The sequence below is a fragment of the Gekko japonicus genome, unplaced genomic scaffold (genome assembly GCF_001447785.1).
Source record: "Gekko japonicus isolate JY-2015 unplaced genomic scaffold, Gekko_japonicus_V1.1 scaffold92, whole genome shotgun sequence".
NCBI lineage: Eukaryota > Metazoa > Chordata > Lepidosauria > Squamata > Gekkonidae > Gekko > Gekko japonicus.
In genome coordinates this window covers 1,658,109-1,680,300 of record NW_015169780.1, presented here as the reverse complement: position 1 = coordinate 1,680,300, position 22,192 = coordinate 1,658,109, and the positions used below count along the sequence as shown (strand labels likewise).

The window sequence follows — 22,192 nt, the reverse complement described above, 5'->3', positions numbered from 1 at the left end:
GGGCCAGGAGTGGAATGACAGCCCCAGGGTGTGCTAGAAGTGCTTAGGAACTGGAATGACGGGGCCAGGAGTGGAATGACAGCCCCGGTGTGGAGCAGGAGTGTTCAGGAACTGCAATGACAGGGCCAAGAGTGGAATAACAGCCCCAGAGTAGCGCAGGAGTGTTCAGGAACTGGAATGACAGGGCCAGGAGTGGAATGACAGCCCCAGGGTGTGCCAGGAGTGTTCAGGAACTGGAATGACAGGGCCAGGAGTGTTCAGGAACTGGAATGACAGCCCCAGGGTTCAGAATTTTTTTTTTCCTGTTTTCCTCCTCTAAAAACTCTGTGCGTCTTATGGTCAGGTGCATCTTATGGTCCGAAAAATACGGTATGTGTCCTCATAGCTATGTTATATATAATGTTATAGTTATGACTTGCTCTGCACTACTATTGGGCCATTAGGTTGGGAACAAGTTTAATATATTTCCATTCCCATCTGCAGCCTTGTGTACTACAAGCCCATATTACAAGCAGTTATCTTAAGATCAGCATTATATAGAAGGATATTATGCACACAGGGCCAGTAACCCATAATGTTAGACTAGAGGCAGTGTAATCAGGATGTGGAAATATCCTGAAATACTTGTTATGGGGAAGTCACTTTAAATCACTCCCCTTAGGGGCTATGTCCATGCACAGAGCTGCAGTAAGGATCCACGAGGGCCTGGCCATTCTCTCCTACAACAGACAACTCTTGAAAGCAAAAAAAAAAAAAAAAGAACCTGTGTGTGATCTGGGGGAAGACGCCAAGGGATGAAGAGTGAGTAGATTTTTGGCAGCCTGGAGGCAGGGCACAGTATGGAAGGTGACAATTCATCTAAAATTCTTCTCAAGTGTCCAATGAGAAGTGGCTACAAGAATCATCTTTGCTTCTTGCTCTTCTGGCTATTGCCTGAAAAGAGGGGAAACTGGCCACACTTCTGTGGCAACCTAATTATCTTAAGCCAAAACACATTAAAGGCGAAGCACCACTAAAAGGGGGGGGGGGAGATACTCGAACAGGTGCCAGAGACAAATACTTTATTATAATGTGTTTTGAGAGATTAACTCTTCAGCAGGGGAATACAAAATAATTCTGTTAACTACAATGTACTAGAAAGAAAGTAACTACTAGAGACTGATAAGGCACCCAGGGTATGTGGGAAACAGCAGGTGGACCAGCTAGGGGATGGGCAAGGCCCAACAAAAATGCAATATATGTGATATCTGAATGCAGCTTCTGTTTCCTGCATCTCCAAGATGTTATCTTTAAAATACATGTGCACGCACAAATCTCTCTCTATTTTTTCCTGTATCAGCTACAACTGTGTTCCACACAGCAAATTTGGGGTAATGGAATCACCATAATGAACTAATGGACTGAAAGTGCCATCAAGTTGTGTTGACTTATAATGGCCCTGTAAGGTTTTCAAGGCAAGAGATGTTCAGAGATGGTTCAGAGGTGGTCTATCTCTACATAGCAAATCTGGGCTTCCTTGCTGGTCTCCCATGCAAGCACTAACCGGGGCTGACCTTTGTTAGCTTCCTAGGTCTGATGAGTCTGGGTTAGCCTGAGCTATCCATCATGAGCTATGCATACACACACACACAGCAGCCCAACTGTGACTGTTTGTGTGTCCATATGAAAAAGGAAAACAATAAGCATAAGTGGACAGACACTGCAGTAAGGAGAAAAGATGTATATGTGAACTATGGAAAGTGCTTTTGAAAGCACTAAATAATAGAACAATAAGAAAATAAAAAGGGAAATATATTCAGTCCCTGTGTGGTAACCAGTGCTCCCTCTAAGCTGTGGAGTCTTGTGAGCAGAAATTCTACTTTGCGAGTTACCAGCATTAAAAAGTTGTGAGCGAGCGATTTGGCTGCTGCATCAATCAGTCTGCTCTGGAGCCCTCCTCCCTGAGCTGAGACAGAAATGGGTGAGCCGGAGGCTAAAAAACTGTGAGCTAGCTCACACTAACTCAGCTTAGAGGGAACACTGGTGGTAACTTACCCAGCACCTCCTGTACTTTTATTTTATCTTAAAAAGGGCCCATCATTTTGAAGAAACCAGAAATTGTCTACATGCAGGACAAAAGACCCCTATGCAATCCTAAGAAAGTCTGCTCAGAATCTTACTGAAACCTACTCTTTGGGTTTTATTCCCAGGAAAGTATCCCTCCCTCCCTCCCAGGCTCTTTTGGCCACAGCCTTAAGCCTGATCACACAGAGAAAAAGGGGGAGGGGGGAAGTGCACTCCAGTCACAAAAGTTTTTTAATTTTATGCTGAGTTGCAAAAAGGTAGAATGCCAGCAACTCGGTGATATATGGATCCTTATCTCATAAAACAAAAGAAAGGCTCTGATTGATATTTGTGAGCTCATTCTTCTCATGTATTGGGGTAATCCCCCTCTCTCTCTCCTCACTGAATTTGGGACATTCAATAACTAGATGAGCCAAGGTACCTCTCTCCCCTGTATTGCAGAAACAAAAGGGAATGTCCAAAAAGTGGCCTTTCATTTATGGGGTTAATATAGCCCTCAATCTAGCAACCAAAAAAATCACAACATCAGGGAATCATTATGGTGGTTCAAGTCAATTGTAGGCAAGGGAACACACCCTTCTTGCCTGCTGATTTGTGCTTCTGAAATCTAGCATCTTTGACCCTTTGGAATGCAATTCTCTCACTTTCCGTCAAGAATAGTAAAGCTGGAATAAAGCCTAGTTGTTCCAGTCTCTGACTGACCAAAGTCCTGCATTTACTCTGGAAGGGATCTTCGAGTCTAAAAAGGAGTTTAGATCTATAGTTAAAACAAATCTTAATTCTGAGTCTAAATGCATGCAATCCTAAAATAGTCTGCTCAGAATCTTACTGAAATCTACTCTTTGGGTTTTTATTCCCAGGAAAGTATTCTGAGGATAGCATTGTAAAATCTACTGGTTGTTTGTAGGAATATGGTGCTTATAGCAATTTAGTCTTAGCTTTTTCCTCAAGCATACTTCAGCTTACCTAGGTCTCAACAGTGATACCCAATGAACATTAAGGAATTTGAAATAATTAACAATAAAATGGAAAGTATAGTTCCAATTCCAGAAGATTCATTGTCAGTGTCCCCTTGCTTGAAAAAGGAAAACAGCCATCTAATGTAAGAAATGTTTCAATTTTGAGCAGTAAATGCAAAAAGGGGAACAACAAAATTAACGCAGCAGGAGAAAAATGTTTGGCTCCAGTTTTTCAGTGGCAGCCTCTGAATCACTCAGTGTAATAGCATCGCTTTCAAGCAGAAACATGATTAGCGTTGCTGCTAAATTATATAGCTAATATAGAGCTACCACTGGAATTAAGCTATTTTTACACTTGAACCTACTGTCAGTATGAAGGGCCCTTTATAATGTTTTGCGGCAATTGATCAGTGATCTGCAGCTCTGCATTTACAAACATTCCAGACAATCACATTTTTTATACATGCCCAGAATTAAGGAACCAATTCAAAAACAGACATAGGAAAATGCTGCCTTGAATGAAGGCAATTTTGCCCTTGCAGCATTCCCAATGCTCTTTTTCCTTCTGGTCCTCATCATTTGTCAACACTGCAATGTATTTTAAGTGGCTCCTCCTTGGAATCAGAGATATAAGGTGCCCCTGCATTTATTTCCACATTGCTCAGGCCTGCACAGCACACTTAAAATAGCAATGCGGCAAATAGTGGTGAAACATGTGAAATTGTGTCAGGGCCAAATGACCTCTGATGTAGGAAAGCTATGATTAGATCTCCAGACTTTTTCTTTCACTGAAATGAAGTGGGGGCGGAACTGCTTGAGGAGAGGCAGACAGAAAGGGCTGTACCATTTTTCCTATCTAAACTGGCTTTCCTAAGTGGCATTAATTCAGACATTAAGACAAACCATGGCCTGGACTGAACACCATTTAGTTTTAAAGACATATCATCCACATGTAAAAACAAACTATATTTTAGAGCTGCTAATCATCTCTAATTTTCTGTCTGCCTGGTATGTCGATGTCTAGGTATACTGGCCTTTAGAGGCAGAATAAAATCTATAACTATGGTTTATCAGTTCAGATACCATGCAGATCTATAGTTAGGACTGACAATACTTTGAATCATGGACTCTGATTCGACAGCTGGTCACAGAGTGTAATATCACATTTAAGCTATAATTAAACTCACCCAAAGATGCATATCCTGTTCCTAGTACTGACTTCTGCTATAAAATTAGATCTCAATTTATATTCCTGTGTAAATGAATAGTTTTTGTTTCTGCAGCTCTGAAAAAGTAATGAATTCATCCTAGCACTTCTCCCCATCTGTCTATTATCCTAGGCTGCTACCTCATCTTTACTTCATAGGGATTTGAATACACATCTACTCAGTCCAACCCCCAAAGATAATTCTTATTCTTAAAAAAAAAAAATCTCTATCAACAATCAGTTCATTTTAAAAGGTAGCATATTAGCCTACTTTGTAGCCAAAATCCAATACAGAGATAGGTATGCTACAGCCCATTGACAGATGTGCACATAACGCTGTGCTGGACTTTGGCCTATGTCTTTACTGTGGAAAATAATCCACTTTAAAAACTGGGTAGAGAGGTATGACTGTCACTATTATTAAGAGTACCATACAAAACTATTACCTGCTTTTCCTCATGAAGCTCCCATGACTAGCCTTAATAATTATATAATGAACATTGTACAGGACATCCATGAAGTCCTCACGGGTCACAGTTCTAGTGACCCTGGGGTCATCTCCATAATATTTCCATTCATGCTGAAAATCAGACAACAACATCACAAATGAGTTTACTGTTTCCAGTGTGCCAAAGACAACTTTTTGAACAGAATACACACAAAAATTACCTCTGTTATTTCAATATCATGCCTTGTCAACTGACCAATCAAAGGAGCAGCTACATGCCTGACGATTATTCGTGTGTGTGTGGGAAGCCCACCTCTGATTATGACCTGGGGGTTATAGGTTGCAAAGCCAGTTTCTTCTCGTGCTTCAAAGTAGATAGCATATTTCAGCCTACCCCCATAGGCAGTCAGCTAACAAAACAAAACAAGACACATAAACATTTACTGGAAGTACAGCACACAATTAAGAAAAAGCATCATGAGATATTATAAAAAGATGACAAGTATGGAAACATTATTTTATGTATCTATAAACTGTGCAACTGTAGGCAAATGTAGCTGTCCAAACACGAAATGTGGTTTGGAGAGTATTTTCAATTAGCATAAATCCAGATGAATTATTTCTGTTCTACACGTCTTCTATCTCAGTCCCATAATGGTAGATAACAGTATACAAAACATTTCCCATGTTTCTTATGAGGAAAAATGGGTCACAATCACATGCACAATTAGCCGTGCCATAGGCATGAATAATGGGTGGATTTAAAGGGCACAATCAGAGACGAACATCTGGGAAGTGCCCCGCACCCATCGGCAACCTGTTTTGCTCCACCGCAGAAGCAGAGTAAAAAGACACAAGGGAAAGTCTGGTAGCAAACAGGTTGCTACGGGGCACGAACGAACTTTCCCCTGTCTGATCGCTCCAAGGCGCTCTCATGGCATTGGGATGGTCTGATCAGGCCATCCCGACTCCACGCCATTGTTTTTTCCCCCTTCTCAGTATGCGCATCATCACACACTCCATAGGGAGCCCTTAGTACTGAGATGTGATTCATCGATTCCCCGTAAGTGAATTGGAAACAAACGGCAACCCCCCCGACTCACCCGCGGTTGCATCTGTTCATGTAGTGGCGGACTGTGTGATCGTGCAACTGCAGGTCAAATTCCTCCGGAGGGAATAGCTTCACTCCCCCCTCCCCAGTTTATCTTGTGTGTGTGACCACCACCTAGCTCTTCTGGAATTGATGAATTGAAAATTATGCTGTACCCTAAATCAAGTAAAGCCCAATTGCAGTCCAATATGGCAGATGTTATGGGAGAATTTCATACTGTGGTTCATTCTGTTTCTCATTATGGCTGACAGGGACAGACCAGCTGGAGAATGACTGTATTCCCTTCTGGTTAACCTCAAGCTTATCCAGATCAGCACAGCTACAGGCAGGAATTGAAATATGTTCTTGGGAGTAGAGTATTGCATTAATGGTTTCTCCAGCATTCAAATGGTTGTGACTGAACTTGGGTCAATCTATATATCTATTTCTCAAGGGCTCCCCCCTCCCCGCAGATACTTAAATCCACTGATTGGGGTCACACTTAACCCAAACAGATTTTTCTGCAAACTTGGGGGAACCCCTACGTTCACAAAAAAATCTGAAAAGAAAAAGAAACCCCCCCCCAACACACTGGAGGGTTTAAATCCCCCCAAAACTTTATCTGTGCAATGGATTTACCTTTTTCGTCAAAGTTGTTGGTGGCCCCAGTGTTTGGGTGTATCTCTGGGCCTGGCTGTGGTGGAGTCAGCATCTGGGAGGCTCTCCAGGCTTGGAGCAGCTCCCAGACACTGCAGCTGGGCCCAGAAGCCTAGAGCCATGTCTACCTTGGTGATAGGGAAACTAGTGTTAGGGGTAGAAGGCTTGGAGGTCAGGAGCTGCACAGCTCTCCAACTTCTGAGGCCAGTGTTGGGGGGCGGCGGCTGCAGGTCAAGAACTGTGCTGCTTTCAACCTCTGAGACCTGTGTGTGTGAGAGAAGCCTTGCAGATTGAGAGCTGCACAGTTCTCAACCTCCAATGTCAGGTGGCGGGAAGGTTTAGAGGTAGAGAGCTGTGCAGTTCTTGACCTCCGAGGCCAGTGTCAGGGAGGAAGGCCTGGAGGTCGGGAGCTGTTCAGCTCTTGACTTCTGAGGCCGGTGGGGGGAGAAGCCTAGGAGATTGAGAGCTGTGTAGCTCTCGATATCCAAGGCCATTGTTGGGTGGTGTGGGGAGAAGCCTAGGAGATTGAGAGCTACACAACTCTTATCCTCCAAGGCCAGTGTTGGGTGGGGGGAAGGCTTGGAGGTCAGGAGCTGTTCAACTCTCAGCCTCCAAGGCCAGTGCAGTGGGAGTCTTGGAAATTTGGAGAAAGGGAGGTAGGGAGGATTGACAGAAGGAAAGTGGGTGAGAAAGAGGAGGAAGACTGTTCAAGAAGGAGGAAGAGGGATGTAAATAAATGGGGGATGGGATGTGCTCTCCCTGCGAGTTTTTTTTGAGTCCTAATCTGTATAACCACAATTACCATGTAGTTCCATTGTGTTAGTCAGGCACTCCAATGGTTTTTTGAAAAAGCAAATTAAGGTAGTTCTGCCTTTTATTTTTTACTTTATGTTTAGTCTTTACTGTAACATATTGGAAAATACCAACTTAGGTGAAAGTATTGTAATTACAAACAGTAATATCAGAGAATCACATGCTGAAAATACAGAGGGCTTCACAAACAAATCAGATGTAATTTCTTTCACAAATATTTCACTGTTTCGGTTTTTTTTAATTTGGATATTGGGTTGCACCCAAAGACCTCTTCTGTAGGGTTGCCAACCTCCAAATGATTATTACAACTGATCTCTAGGCAGCAGCGATTGGTTCACTGGGAGAAAATGTCTGCTTTGGAAGATGGGCTCTATGGCATTATACCCCACTGAAGTCCCTCCCTTCCCCCAACCCCATCCTTCTCAGGCTCCACCCTCAAAATCTCCAGGTATTTCCCAGCTTGGAGCTGGCAACCTATAAGCTGATGAGCATGTCAACTCACACAAAAGCAGTGCTTCCCCCCCCCCATTTTCTCTTCCCAGTGCAGATGCCCACATTGCACCTCATACCATTTCTGAGGGTCTCCCAGAGTGCAGGGGATTTGGTGCAAAGAGGGACTTGCAAAAGATCCATTCCATATGGATCCAGCCCACTGATGCACAAAATGACAAACATAACTTAATTTTGTAACATTTCTGCCATGGCAAATGGTGACATCCAACTTCCTTATTCTTTAGAAACATATTCCAGCTTGGCCTGATCTTTATAGTGAAAGGAAGAGAAAATTGTTGAAATACCAGCTCCTATCAAAATTCTTCATCCTTACCTTCCGTCCTTCAAACTGTTTTGGAAGTCTCCAATAAAATGGTTCTGAGCGTAGCTCCTTCATCACCAGTTCAACATCTGCAACAGTCTCTGGATGTTGGTATTCAATCCCTTGTATAGTTTGGTGCTGGGCATTTTCATCGACCAGAGGAAGAATTACCTGATCCGGCTTCAGGGTCAACTACACACAATTAAAATTATTAGGGGAAAAGATAAAGCTTTTTCAAAATTTCACTTTCAAATAAGCAATTTTCATTTTGAAGCTTGTGAATTTTTTTTGGCTTGAATGTTTAACTAAGCAAACAGCAATCTAATGAAATGTACACAAACAAATGATGAAGAATATAAAGTGGAGTGTTAAAAAAGTCATAATTGTGTGTGTGTGTGTGTGTGTGTGTGTGTGTGTGTATATATATATATATATATATATATATACACACACACACACACACACATATATGAAACAGAATATATATACAGAGAAAGCAGGAGGTCAGGCAGTCTCCCATGCTTCTGTCACTCTGCAACCTAAGTAAAACAGAATTGCTCAAGAGTACATTTCTATAAAGTTAACAGAGCTATATTATAATGGAATAATTCAGGATTGTACTTATAAAGGGAAATGGACTGTGTACTATACCACTGGGAACTATACCACATTTGACATGCTTCCTGTTTGTATTATGCTGCTGTCACTGCATTATTTTCTACTGATGTAATATCATCCTTGTGTACTGTATCTGTAATATGTATTGTGTCTAATATGCAAAGCTTGCTTCAGATTTTTGTCATTTTAGTTCTAGTATGTTGCTTATTAGATGTCTCATCCTATTGAGTACATCAATTTACACTGTTTAATCCACCTTGCATCTCAGTGAGAAAGGTGGATTATAAATACAGTAAATGAATAAGTAACAATAAAAAGTTAATGATATAACCGTGTTCTAAAAATTAAGAATACATAACCAAACTTTTAGAAAAGTTGGTAGATCAAGATATTTGGTAAAAAGTCTAGATTTTTTTTCATGTGTGATACAGCTGCTGAGGCTACAGTTTGAACTGGAAGACTGTCCAGAGGGGCAGTGATTTCTATAGATGCCATAAATTTTGTGTTTAATATGTTTGATAACTGAACATATTGTGTTTAGCTGTCCCAGACACAGGTGAGCCAATGTCCTGATCTGTTTAGCTCCCAACAAACAACTCAAACAACTGCCGAACAGAAACTGCCTCCTAAACTATTTGCTGAGCTCCCCCTCCCCTTGCAGTAACCTAATAATAAGTTTGGTAATGGAGACTGAAAGCTGACTATAGGAGCAGCGGACTCTGATCTGGAGAACGGGGTTCGATTCCCCTCTCCTCCACTTGAAGCCAGCTGGGTGACCTTGGGCCAGTCACAGCTCTCTCAGCCCCCAAAATAAACCTAGCTTGCCACAAAACCCAAAGAGCTAGAGTTTCAGGCTGCCAGACAATCTTCCAGTCTCCTGGCTATATTACACCCACTGCTATACAATAATTAATTAATTAGTCAGCTGATATCAGCTGAGCTTCCCCATCTGTTCTTCACCCACCATCCAAGCTTTTCACTCTATTTCAGCAAAACTAGAGCTCAGGAAGAAGCTGAGGTAGGTAGACCAGGAGCAACTGGCTTTTCCTCTCTGCCCCAAACTGTCAGATTGGGTTGCAAAGTAAAGGAGCAGACTACTCTTATTCTCTACCATCCAAGTGATTCCGGGGGGGGGAGGGGAGGCAGATCACTTCTTGCTCCACACGTTATTTTGAGTTACAAAGAATATGAGCAAATCATTCCTATTATCTGCAGGACATGCACCAGTTTAGGGTGAAGATAAAATAAGCATTTTTTCCCCTCTGCACCCAAAAATAACAGAATTGGCTGACAGCTTGGGAGGTGAACAATCGGCTTTTATTCTCTGCTGCCCAAGCTGACTACCCGAGGTGGGGAGTGGATAATTAATCTGTTTCTTCCCCATCCCCTAAACTGAGGACTCATGGGGGAGAAGTAATCTCCTTTCCCCCCCCTCCAACTGAGGCTTGAGAGAATAGAAGGAGATCACTCCCATTCTCCTGAAGTCCAAGCTGTCAGCTTGTGGAACAGAAGTGGATTGGCTCTTGACTCCCTCTCCAAACTTTCCAGACTTGGCCAGTGGAGAATAAAGAGCAGATGGCTCCTGTTTTTCTCAGCCCAAGTTATCAGTTTCAGATGGAGAGAAAAGAATAATCCTTCTTTTCTCCTCACTTGAATCCTAGATCTTCAGCTGAAGCCCAACTGGGCAATTTGGGCTGTGGAGAAGAAAAGGAGAATCGCCCTAGACTGTATCACACACCCCTCCCAGCTGCTGCATCTAGGCTGGGAGACTGGAAGGCCCCAACTTCCAGCTCATCCACATAATCATCTTGGAGTTAGCTCCTGACCACCCCCTTTAAAAACCTTGCTGAATACAAAGCAAAATTTCCCTAGCAGGAGATCATTATCCCTCATCAGCTGGCAGTCAAGTTCTGATGTCACCTGTTCCTGCACATAGACACGCGTGGATTGCAAACAGCTAAACTGCCATTTGACTAAATCAGCCGTCTGATTTCCACTGGTGAACAAAATGTGAGCCACATTAGCAGTTGTTCAAACACCTTTACCATATACTGGTTGTGGACTGAAAAGCTACACTCCTTTTACCCTGGCTGGGGGGAAGATGTACCTCAGTTTAATTTTGTGTTTGTAATTCCAGCTGATGTGTGTGTTGGGTGGGAGGAACTAACTTCATTTCCCCAGACAGCTGCATTTTGATCTCACAGTACTTTAGAAGCCTTCAGTTGTGCACACAAGCACAACAACAAGCTGCATTTCTGCTTCTCACAAACAAGCCCAAGCCCGTTTTTCATGAGGTCTAAATGCAGCATTGAGATTTCCAATAGATCACCTGCTGCCTTGTGGAAGACCTCATGTAGTATTTCTTCTTAGGTCCTTATAAAGAAATATTGACCCAGTTATAAAAACAGGAGTGCTTCTAAAATAATATGAAGCATTTTCAAGCCACAGTTATGACAGTAATCAAAGAAACCTGAAAGAACATCATATTAATTAATTTTATCCTACAGGAATCCTACAGAATACTAAATAAATATGGGAGAGAAATCTGAAATGTTACAGAAATAGAAGTACTATGATGTTACTGAAGCAGACATGGCAATTATCAGTAAATTAAGCAAATAAAAACATCCCTGAAAACATCACACAGTTTGTGGAATTTCACAAAATGTCAATCTGGCAATGAAAAAGTGAAGCTCAGAATTGATATAATTATTTTTCTACCCATATCTGGAACAGATTCGGTAGCATGACAGAATGTTTCTTTGAAGTGCTAATGCCAACTGAGGTGTCTATGACTCCTATGCATTAGACATGCTAATCAGCAAGAAACTGGTTAATGCATGAACTATTTGAAATGTATGCCTCAATGTCATAGAATACCTGTACATTAAAGGTTTTTTATCATTTCCACTGAATCTATTCTAAAATAGATTGGAAATGTTCAGAGAGACTATAATGTGAAACTGCAAGCCTAATTTAAGTATGAGAATTCAAAGAGGGATAATTGATCATTAGGGCAATTTTAAATCAATATTGTAAATCATGTACACTTGTGCCTCTTGCAGAAGTGATGCTTTGAACAGCCTAATACATCACCTTTACTGACTCAGTTGCATTCTCCTCTTAGCCCAAACTGTGTCAGATCAATAAAATTAGACCATACCTAACTGTGTAAAGAGCCTAAACCTTATTACTTTCCCACAGGGTGTTAAAGGGCCAACTCAAACTTGATTTTTCATTGACAAAGTACACAGCAACTGGGGATTTGCCGCTCATCCTGTTTTAAGTTACTGATCCAATCGTTCTAAATATATATATTTGTGAGCAGAATCCACCTAGATAAGAAATTTTAGGAAAGAAAAGGAGAGGACCACCTTATTCTTCAGTAAGAAACACATTTTAGTAAGAGCAAGGGTCACATAAAGGTATGACGATTACTACTTTTCCACTGTACCCAGTCTGAAAGTCTGAAGCTGCAGTTTCATTTCTAAAAGATTATGGGAGGAAGAGGGATAACAGAATTCCACAAAAGTGAATTCAAAGGAGAACAGGCTTCAGTAGGCTAATGGTTTTATCCACAGTTTTCTCAACTGCACATGGAATACAAACTCTGCAGAAAGAGATTTGGGACACTTATTATACAGTTGCCCTTGGTCTATATGGAAATTTAAGCTTTCAACATTCATGTACCATCATACTTCTGTACCGAACAGAACCTTTCAAGATTTTAAAGTAGTCTTTGTGTTAGGAGGGAACACAGAAAAAAAGTCCATACCAAAGTATACAGATGATTTACTGAAGATTCTGGGCTGTGTTTCTTTAGCAAAGCAGATAAATTAATCTAGAATCAATCTGATATACAACCATTTTGCTAAGGTCCTGCTTCTAAATAACTTACTATGGTCAGTTCATCTTCTCTTCTCTAGCCTTACACATCCAGTTTCCTTATCTGACTTTTCTTTACTCATGCTCATAGTACTCTTTGACTCTTTCCAGCATTCTGTGGTAACCAGCAACCAATGATCCAAGAGAGATCTAGCTAGAGCAGCCTTATCATTTCCAAAGGCACTCCCAGATGGAAGGCTGTGTGTCAGGCATGATGAATTAGTGGACCTAACTCCCATGAAAATGGGGATTATGCTAATCCACTATTTATTTATTTTTATTTATTTATTTATATCCTGCCCTCCCCACCAACGCAGGCTCAGGGCGGCTTACACAGAGAATATAAAAAATTAAAACAAGAACAATACTATTATAGATATAATAAAATATAAAGTGCTAGTTTGTATCAGATGGCGGGCATTAGCAGCATCCTCAGGCAACAGCTGGCTGACACCACAGTCTGTGTTAAATTGAATGTTAATGATGTTAGTATTAGGGCCGGGGCCACAGTTTCTTGGGTGCGGCTCCCTCATCGAAGGCCTGGTGGAAGAGCTCCATCTTGCAGGCCCTGCAAAACTGTAAAAGGTCCCACAGGGCCCTGTTGTCATCAGGGCCGGCTCTCCCGCTAGGCCAACTAGGCACTCGCCTAGAGCGGGAGGCCCTGGATGGGGCGGAGGGCCCTGGATGGGGGCGCCGAAGTTCGCCTCTCCCTCCCCCCCAAAAGCCAGCGCTGATCCCCCCGAGGCTCCCCTCCGCGTCCTTCCCGCCTGCCCGGACCTTCTCCAGCGACCCGTGGCAGTTGGGGAAAGGCGCTGGCAGAGCGGGCGCATGAAGAGGGGAGCCCGCGCTGGGGCGCGCTTACTTCCTGCCTGCCGGGGGAGCAAGGCCGCGGGAGCTGCTGCAGGCGCCGCCAGGCAGGAGGTAAGCGCGCCCTGCTGCCGGCGCCTCAGCCCTGGGACCGCAGGGCCCTTTACCCCCTCGCCTCCCCCTGCCCGGTCCCCTCGCCCAGCTGCTTCTCCAGTGGTCCCCGGGTGAATCAGCTGACCAGCCCGCGTCTCCTCGGCGGGGCCTGCGGGGGCCGGGCGAGTCCCGCTGCCAGAGGCCCGCCAGGGGCGCATGCAGTAGCGGCAGGGCAAGGGACCTGTTGCGGCTCGGCGGGCAGGGTGGTGGTGGAGTCGGAGTCCAGCCTAAAGGGAGCCAGCCCCCCCCTCCACGCTCTCCCTCTGAGTCTGACATCTCTCGGGCCCTGCCCCCAAAAAACAACAACAAAACGCGAGTAATCCACACGCGATAGGATCTTTCGCCCTCGAGAAGCCGGCATGGAGAGCGTGGAAGGAGGGGGGGGAAGCAGGAGCCAGCCAGCCCTCCGCCTCGGCGCGCCCCAGGACCACGCGGCCCTTTACCCCCTCTTGGCCTCACTCCTTAGCTGCCGCCGCTGCTGCCACCCGAGTGCCCGCGGCGAGAGGAGGTAGGTGGGCGAGGGGTAAAGGGCCGTGCGGTCCCAGGGCGGAGGGCTGGCTCAGACTGGCTGGCTGAGGCACCGGCAGCAGGTTCCCAGTGGGGCGAGTTCCAGGCCCCACCGGGAGGTTGGCACCTGCAGCCTCGCCTAGGGCGCAGCCTCGCCTCGGGCCGGCCCTGGTTGTCATCAAGGAACTCATTCCACCAGTACAGAGCCGCCATTGAAAGGCCCTGGCCCTCATTGCAGCCAGCCTGGCTTCTCTGGGGCCCAGAAGGGCCAAGCGGTTTTGGGACCTCTATCATAGTGTTCTCTGGGGAATATGTGAGGAAAAGAGGTCCCTTAGGAATGTAGGCCCCTGACCACATAGCGCTTTAAAGGTAAGAACCAGCACCTTGAACCGAATTCGGTATGCTACAGGCAGCCAGTGCAGTGCTTTTAGCACAGGACGAATGTGCTCCCAAATAGGGAGGCCCTACAACAGCCTGGCTGCCGTGTTCTGCACCAGCTGCAGCTTCCTGATTTGGGACAAGGGCAGCCCCATGTAGAGAACATTACAGTAATCCAGTCTTGAGGTGACCATTACATGGATCACTGTTGCCAGGTCATTGCATTCAAGGAAGGGAACCAGCTGCCTGATCAGCTGAAGATGATAAAAGGCTGACTTTGCAGTGGCTGCTACCTGGGCCTCCATTGTTAAGGAGGCATCCAGGAGCACTCACAAACTCCTTACCTCCAGCGCTGGCACCAATGGCAACCCATCAAAGGTAGGGAGTGGGATTCCTACCCTCGGGCCACTCCAACTCAGGCACAGGACCTATGTCTTCGTTGGATTCAATTTCAGTCAACTCAGTCTAAGCCAACCAGCCACAGTTTTTAACGCCAGGTCCAGGTCTTCCAGGTTAGAGTCAGACTGGCCATCCAACAGCAGATAGAGCTGGGTGTCATCCACATATTGGTGACACCCCAGCCCATGCCTCCGGACAATCTAGGCAAGGGGGTGCATATAGACGTTAAATAACATTGGGGAAAGCACCGCTCCTTGGGAGCGGCAAATTAGTGGGTGCCTTCGGGAGAGCTGTTTTCCAATGGCCACCCTTTGACCCCGACCCTGGAGGAATGAGGTGAGCCACTGCAAGGCAAACCTTGAATCCCAGTGTCAGCGAGGCGGTGTGTCAGTAGGTGGTAGCTGACTGTGTTGAACAAACTAGAAAATTGACTTAAGTAAAACAACAACTGTGGCACAAAACCCCAGCAAATTTATTTATTTATTTATTTACTTGATTTATATACCACCCTCCCCGCGGATGGAGAAATGAAATCCTTCTCTAGTTGTTATGTCTTACTTTTTTCCACCTTCTGATTAGGTCTGATTTTCTTTCTCACCCTTTCAAAACTGTGGTGCGTCACCCCAGACCACAGGAGTATGGGTCACTCATAGAGTTGCCACATATAAGATTGCCTCCCAAGGCACTACAAAATAAGGAACATATTGTGGAACTATAAGGAAATGTCTTACATGTGTCAGAATGGTATCAATACTTTATAAGAAAATATCACCATCATAATATATTGAATTAAAGTTGCTTTTTGCAGATAAGGCTTTCAATTAGTATTTCTATTCATACTAAAGAAGAAAGGTTTCCTTGAAATAAGAAACAGGTAGCAAGCGTGTAGAGATCATGGATTTCTTCCACTTTCTAAAGTACTGAGGTCATTGGTGATTGCTTTAAATACTTGAAAAGAAAATGTGAGCAGTAAATCAATTAAATTCTCTTATATTTCAGTAACCCATAGTTATTCTGGGTGAGACTGAATGACTATGATTTTCCTCACTGTTTCACATTTAGAAACAATGCAGTGCTGGAGTGCTATATTTTCATGGAACAATTTCCCCTCACTTGACTATACTGACTTTTACAGTGGTTTTAATAGCTTTACTCTGGGGCTTGACATCTATTACCTTATCAGAGACTTTTAAAATGTTTTGACCCTGATTGCCTAATGGAACATGGTCCTCTACCCACTTCTCAGAGTACACAGGGGGGGGAAATGCTTAAATGTTTCTCCACTTCCTAGCTCCATCTCTGTGCCTGACTAAAAGATGCCAGCAGGAAACAACATTATCGCATTACATGGCTCAGCAGTCCTTTACTCACCCACATGCGGACCAGCCCCTGTGCCTCGCTGCACTGGGATGTCACACCAAAGCAGTAGCAGCTGCTGCAGCCGAGTGGATTCCTGGCATAGAGTCCAAACTTGCCCGATTTGCACCTGTCACAGTAGACACCCTCCACGTTAACCTATTATAGAAAGGGGGGGGGGAAAGACGGGTGATTTTTAGAGACAATAGTTTCTCCTTTTCATACACTAGCTCTTAATTAGGCATGGGGAAAGATATCTGAACAAACACATCACTTTTACAGTGTTAAATAAATAAATACACACTACACTTTTTAGGATTTAAACACATGGAAAGTATGGTGATAACGGGCAGTATAAAACTTAATATTGCAAGTATTTCAGCAGCCTGCAGTGTGACTGGGAAGGGCCTTCACGGCATTAGCAGCCATGGATTTGTTCGCCCCGGACCAATGTATCAAATGAGGAATGGGGCAATTTTAGACAGGGCAGGAAAACTTCCAGCCAAAGAACAGGGGTGGCAGCATTGCTGCTTAAATGCCCCTCCCAAGCAGGCATTTGCAGTGTGTTGCTGAGGTGAGCTGCTCCCTTGGTCTTCTGTAGTTTTCAAATCTGGTGGCATGACCAGCAGGGTTGTGGTGTCTTTTGTGTCGGAAGGGTGTATTTGTGTGCATTGGGAATGTGTGTATGTGTATGTTTGGTGAAGCTGGAGTGTTTACATTGAAAGAGATTTTTGAGTGTGCTTGAGTGAGTGTCTGGTTGGGGGGTATTACAGGGTTTCTCCTTTTAGGATCATTCCTCTCTCCCTTTATTTTATTCCCTTCTGTATTCCCATTAATTTTATTGAGTGTTCTTCTCCATATTGATTTGGCCTTTGTGGGCTGTCATGGCTCAGGTGGGGTATCACCTGATGCTGCCACCACTATGGATTTAGGATCCCTTGAGAAGGCCCAGAGCACCCTCCCAAGACCTTCAGACCTCCCTTTTGGCCAAATAAGAGGCCTGAGGACCAGGCAGAGTACAACAAGGAAAAGATTTATCTTATAGGCGGTCAAAAAAACAAGGTGCAGGAATAATAACAGTAAGTGGGTGAAAAGGAAAGAAATCAAATGTCCTAACGTATCTAAATATACTGTCCCTAGCTCATTATCTCAAGTGGCTTTAGACTACTCACCCTTCCCTCAGGATGAGGGTTTCTTCCCCACAGCAGCCTCTCTTCTGGCTCTGTTCCCTGGGAAGAAGAACAGCTTTCTCTCTTGCACAAGTTTTTTTATTCCCCAGCCCTCTTCTTCCTTATTGGTCAAAATCAGCACCAAAACTTCCCAAGGCCTTCTGGGGTTTGTAGACTCAGCCTCCCCTACTGCTAGCCAGACTCCCTGAGCCTAGTAGGCCTCTGGTGGCACAGCCCAGATCATGACAGGGGCAAAACTCCCTGTTTGGTGTCATTTACAAGTCCTGCTCTCTAGAATTTGAGATTTCATACTGCTTTGTCTACTTGTGGCACAGCTATTCAGCTTGAGGTGATGAGGCCTATACTGTTAATCTTCTTAGAACTGGTTAGTTAACTAGATTGTTATTGATTAATCTGAACTGGGATTGTACTGCCAGGCAGGATCTCTACTGCTGTTATATTGAATTGATCAGGGCTTTTTTTATAGAAAAAGCCCAGCAGGAACTCATTAGCATAATAGGCCACACCCAACAGCAGAAACCAATTAGCATATTAGGCCACACCCCTGACAGCACATCTCATTAGCATATTAGGCCACACACCCATGCCTTCCCTTGGCTTGCCCAGGCAAGCCCCCCCTTGAAGGGGAGGGAAGACAGTTTAAACTGCCTCCCCTTTGCCTGGGCGCCCTGCGGCTGTGGGGAACCTGGGCAAGCCGGCCCTTGGACAGGCTGGGGAAGGCACAGGGAGGCATTTAAATGCCTCCCTGATCCTTTCAGCCCCACCCGGCCCACCTGCCTTGGAGTCGATGGGGGGTCACTGTCCAGGCCTTCCCTCTGTAGCCAGGCACGCAGAGGTTTTGGCTGTAGTGGCTGTGGCCACAGCTGGAACTCTGTTCCTGTGCGTTTCAGCCCAAAAATAGCCCTGGAATTGATGATTTAGCCAAGCAGATCTGGTGTTAAAGTTTGAGCAGAGCTGCTATTATAGTCACTCCATAAGCAGATTTTGAAGTAATAAACTGAGTTTGCTTTACAGGTTAAGCAGTGTGGTTTACCCCTGAGTGTTGTGACATTATCCAAGGAACATGGGGATTTGTAGCAGGTTTGACCAATACCTGTGGATCACATTAGAGAGTATTTAGATTATTTATGGAAGTGGTGTTTGGTGGCCAAAACCATTTGGACCTATTTGGAGGTGGGTGGCAGACAATAATCTAATTTAACAGTTAGGAGAATGTTAGAAGGGTGTTTTCGGGAAATCCCAGCAGTAAATGATGCTAGGCACCTCTTGCAACAGTCTTGGAGGCTCCCCATGTTCTAGCCCTGGTGAGGTTTGCCTTTTCAGAGCAACAGCCTTGGTGACCTCTGTAATGTATTACATATTGAAACTTAGTTCCATCATGCTGGGATGTCTACCAGACAGTTTTGCGAAGGTCAGATTTGGCACTTGCACTAGGGCTGCCAAATGCCCCCGGGGGGCGGAATTCCCCCCGGTTTCAACCCCACCCCCGCGTCCGCATCACCCGGAAGTGACGTCGGACGCTGGGGGCGGAGCCACGCCATTTGAGGGAAAAACAAAGAGTTTTCCCCTCAAATGGCGTGGCTCCGCCCCCAGCGTGTGACATCACTTCCGGGTGACGTGGACGTGGCGCACGCGCACAAAGAGGACACCGGCTGGGAGCCCCCCGTTCCCAGCCAATTTCGATTTGGCAACCCTAACTTGCACCAAGGCAAGTGGTGTTGGTGAATGAGGAGGCCTTTAGCTTAAACACTCTAGAATGTCTCCTAGTGAGCTCTGCAATGTGAGATTTTTATTTATTTATTTATTTTAAGCATTTTTACCCGCCCTCCCCGCAAGCGGGCTCAGGGCGGCTTACAAGGGGCGCGAGCCCATATATAAAGCCCAATAAAACACTAAAATCACAATTACAATTACAACAATAATCACAGTAGAACATTAATAACAATAATAAAGTGCTTTCAGTCAAGATGGTCTTGAGTGGTTATCTTTCACTGGTGGAAGTGGTAGTAGTGATTGGGAGCTTTAGCTCAATCATGCTGGGGCATTTCCCATACAGTTCTGCACTTCTAGCCTCAGCACTTTTACCTTGAAGACAGTATTAGTGATTAGCTGGTCCAGAACTATCAACAGGAAAAGGGGATAACATGGTCCAATGACTACCAGCGATCCCCAGCTCTGTCCAGCACATGCCTTGGATGTCGTCTTGGGAACAAAGGGCTTCAGTTCAGGCTGCTTGTTCAATACAGCAATGGGTCATCAATTCTGGGCAGTGGCATGCTTGATGCGGGAGGTTGCAGGACTGCTAACATATGAGTATGATACGATTTGAAACTGAAATGCACTGAAAGCTATGTGTGTAGGCCAGGCCATTCAGAGAGTTGGTAGGTGGCAGTCTAGCACCTTTGAAGCTACATTAGGTGAGTTAATTACACTTTGTGTTTTTTGCAGGTGCAGGCACCTCAAACCCAGTCAGGGGTTGTGTCTTGGGTCATTCCATTGTTTTCTGGGTGAAGTGGAGGGCCAGTTCTAACAAGAACCATTTGGGCCTTCATCCCCTTGCCAGCATCCATGGTTGCAGCATGTGTGGGCTGGTTTGGAGCTGGCTCCCACCTTCTCCATCAGGTTTTAAGGAAGTCCTTCATCCTGAAGTCTTGGTTCAGCACACGGGTGAGAAAGTTTGTTGAGGGTAAAACTGTGAATTGGTCTGCAATATGAACACATGACGCTGCCATATTCTCAGTCATACCATTAGTCCATCCATGTCAGTATTGTCTACTCAGACTGGCTGTGGCTCTCCAGGGTCTCAAGCAGAGGTCTTTCACATAACCTCCTACCAGGTCCTTTTAATGGGAGATGCCAGAGATTGAACCTAGGACCTCCACATGCCAAGCAGATGCTTATCCACTGAGCCACAGCCCCTCCCTGAAGCCAGGGATTGAAGTAGGGACCTTCTGCATGCAAAGCAGAGGCTCTTCAGATTCTAGCACAGTAGCACTTTAAAGACCAACAAGATTATTAAGGCGTACACTTTCAAGAGTCCGCTATTGTCAGGTTGCAGTCACACGTGGCAGTTGAAGCAGAGGGGAAGTGAGGCTATTCCCTCCGGAGGAATTTACCCACAGTTGCGAGATCACACAGCCTTTTGTAGCTGTGGACTCAGCCCATCACTGTGTGATCAGATGCAACTGCGGGTAAGTCTTTCTTGTTTTGCCGTTTGTTTCCCATGCACATAAATGAGGAATTGCACCTCCGCACCGAGGGCCCTATATGGAGTATGCAATGATGCACATACTGCAGGGGGGGGGGAACGGCACTGAGCCGGGATGGCTTGATCAGATCATCCCGACAGCTTGCATGTGTGCACGATCAGACAGGGGAAAGTCCATCCGTGGCCTGTCGGGACCCATTTACTACTGGAATTTCTCTGGTGTCTTTTTATGCTGGTTCTGCGGTGGAGAAGCATGGGTTGCCGACGACTGTGGGACTCTTCCCAAATGTTGTTGTCTGATCATGCCCTTTAGATCCATCAGGCATTCACTCCTATGTCGGATCTACTGGCACATGTGATCGCAGCCTCAGATAGGCAAAAACAGTTGCTCCACACAGGTATTATTGCCCTCAGTTTCGAGGCCCCTAAAATCCTGAAAAAAATTAGAGAGTTGTGCCTACAGATGGATCGGGTATGGATGAAGCCTCTCTGGAAGAGGGTTTGGAAGGACCCCATTAAGTTTGCTGGCTTAGACTGGGCCAAGAACAACACTGTTGGAGGTCGGTAGGGTGATATGGCTTTCAGTATTCTGGCCCCAGTAATAAACCCTTTTGAGAATTGGCCTTGAGGCCTTTTATGCTGCATTGTGTAATAGTGAGCTGTTTGCTCAATAGCACTGGGTTGCATCCTGGAAGGAGTTCATTGGTGGAGGTGGTGTTTGCAGGTCTAAAACAGATCAACAAGACAGAGGGCATCATGTGGTCCTAAAGACCAGTGGAGATCACAATTTTGCCCCATCTAGACATTCTGTGTGTTCTTGGGAAAATAGGGCTACGACTCAGGGTGCTTGCTTCAGAATGACAATGGAGCATCACTGATCAGTTCCAGTTTGGGGTACTAACCTGTCTGGGACAGTGACCTGTCAGATCCTGTGTATGCAAGGCTGCCAGTACACATGAATGGTACTTATTCATTTTGAATTGCAGTGGTTTCTTCCATAGACAACTCCAGGCAAGCAATCCAGAAGATTGGCAGGATGACCGTGTGTGCTGTGCCATCAAGTTTCTTCCAATTTATGGTGACCCAATGAACTAACAACCTCCAAAATACCCTATTGTTAACAGCCTTACTCAGGTCTTGCAAACTTGAGGGCTGTGGCTTCCTTGATTGAGTCAATCCACCTCATGTTGGGTCTTCCTCTTTTCCTGATGCCTTCAACTTTTCCTAGCACTATGCTCTTTTCCAGTGTTGTCTTCTCATCATGTGACCAAAGTACAATAGCCTCAGTTTGGTCATTTTAGCTTCTAAGGAGAGTTCAGGCATGATTTGATCTAGAACCCACTTATTTGTCTTTTTGGTCCATAGTATCTGTATACCACTCCTCCAACACCACATTTCAAATGAATCAACATTCTTCCTGTCTGCTTTTTCCATTGCCCTTCTTTTACACCCATATATAGTAATGGGGAATACTGTGCTATGAGTTATCTTGACTTTGATCTTGGTATCCAGTGACATGTCCTTACATTTAAGGATCTTTTCTAGCTCCTTCATGGCTACCCTTCCCAGTCCTGGTCTCCCTCTGATTTCTTGAGTGCAGTCTCCCCTCTGGGTTGATGAGTGAGCCAAGGAATAGAAA

General features: G+C 44.9%; 1 protein-coding gene across 1 annotated transcript in view; it reads right to left on the bottom strand.

Annotated features, from left to right (window-relative positions):
* LAMA2 (laminin subunit alpha 2) overlaps nucleotides 1-22,192 on the bottom strand; it is a 755,002-nt gene that overhangs the window by 204,183 nt on the left and 528,627 nt on the right. Inside the window, exons 24-27 of the mRNA XM_015416769.1 lie at nucleotides 16,171-16,314; nucleotides 8,065-8,244; nucleotides 4,900-5,088; nucleotides 4,677-4,810 (exon numbers count right to left, since the gene is read on the bottom strand). Of these exons, the coding sequence (XP_015272255.1) occupies nucleotides 4,677-4,810; nucleotides 4,900-5,088; nucleotides 8,065-8,244; nucleotides 16,171-16,314 (647 nt within the window). The remainder of the gene's footprint in view (nucleotides 1-4,676; nucleotides 4,811-4,899; nucleotides 5,089-8,064; nucleotides 8,245-16,170; nucleotides 16,315-22,192) is intronic.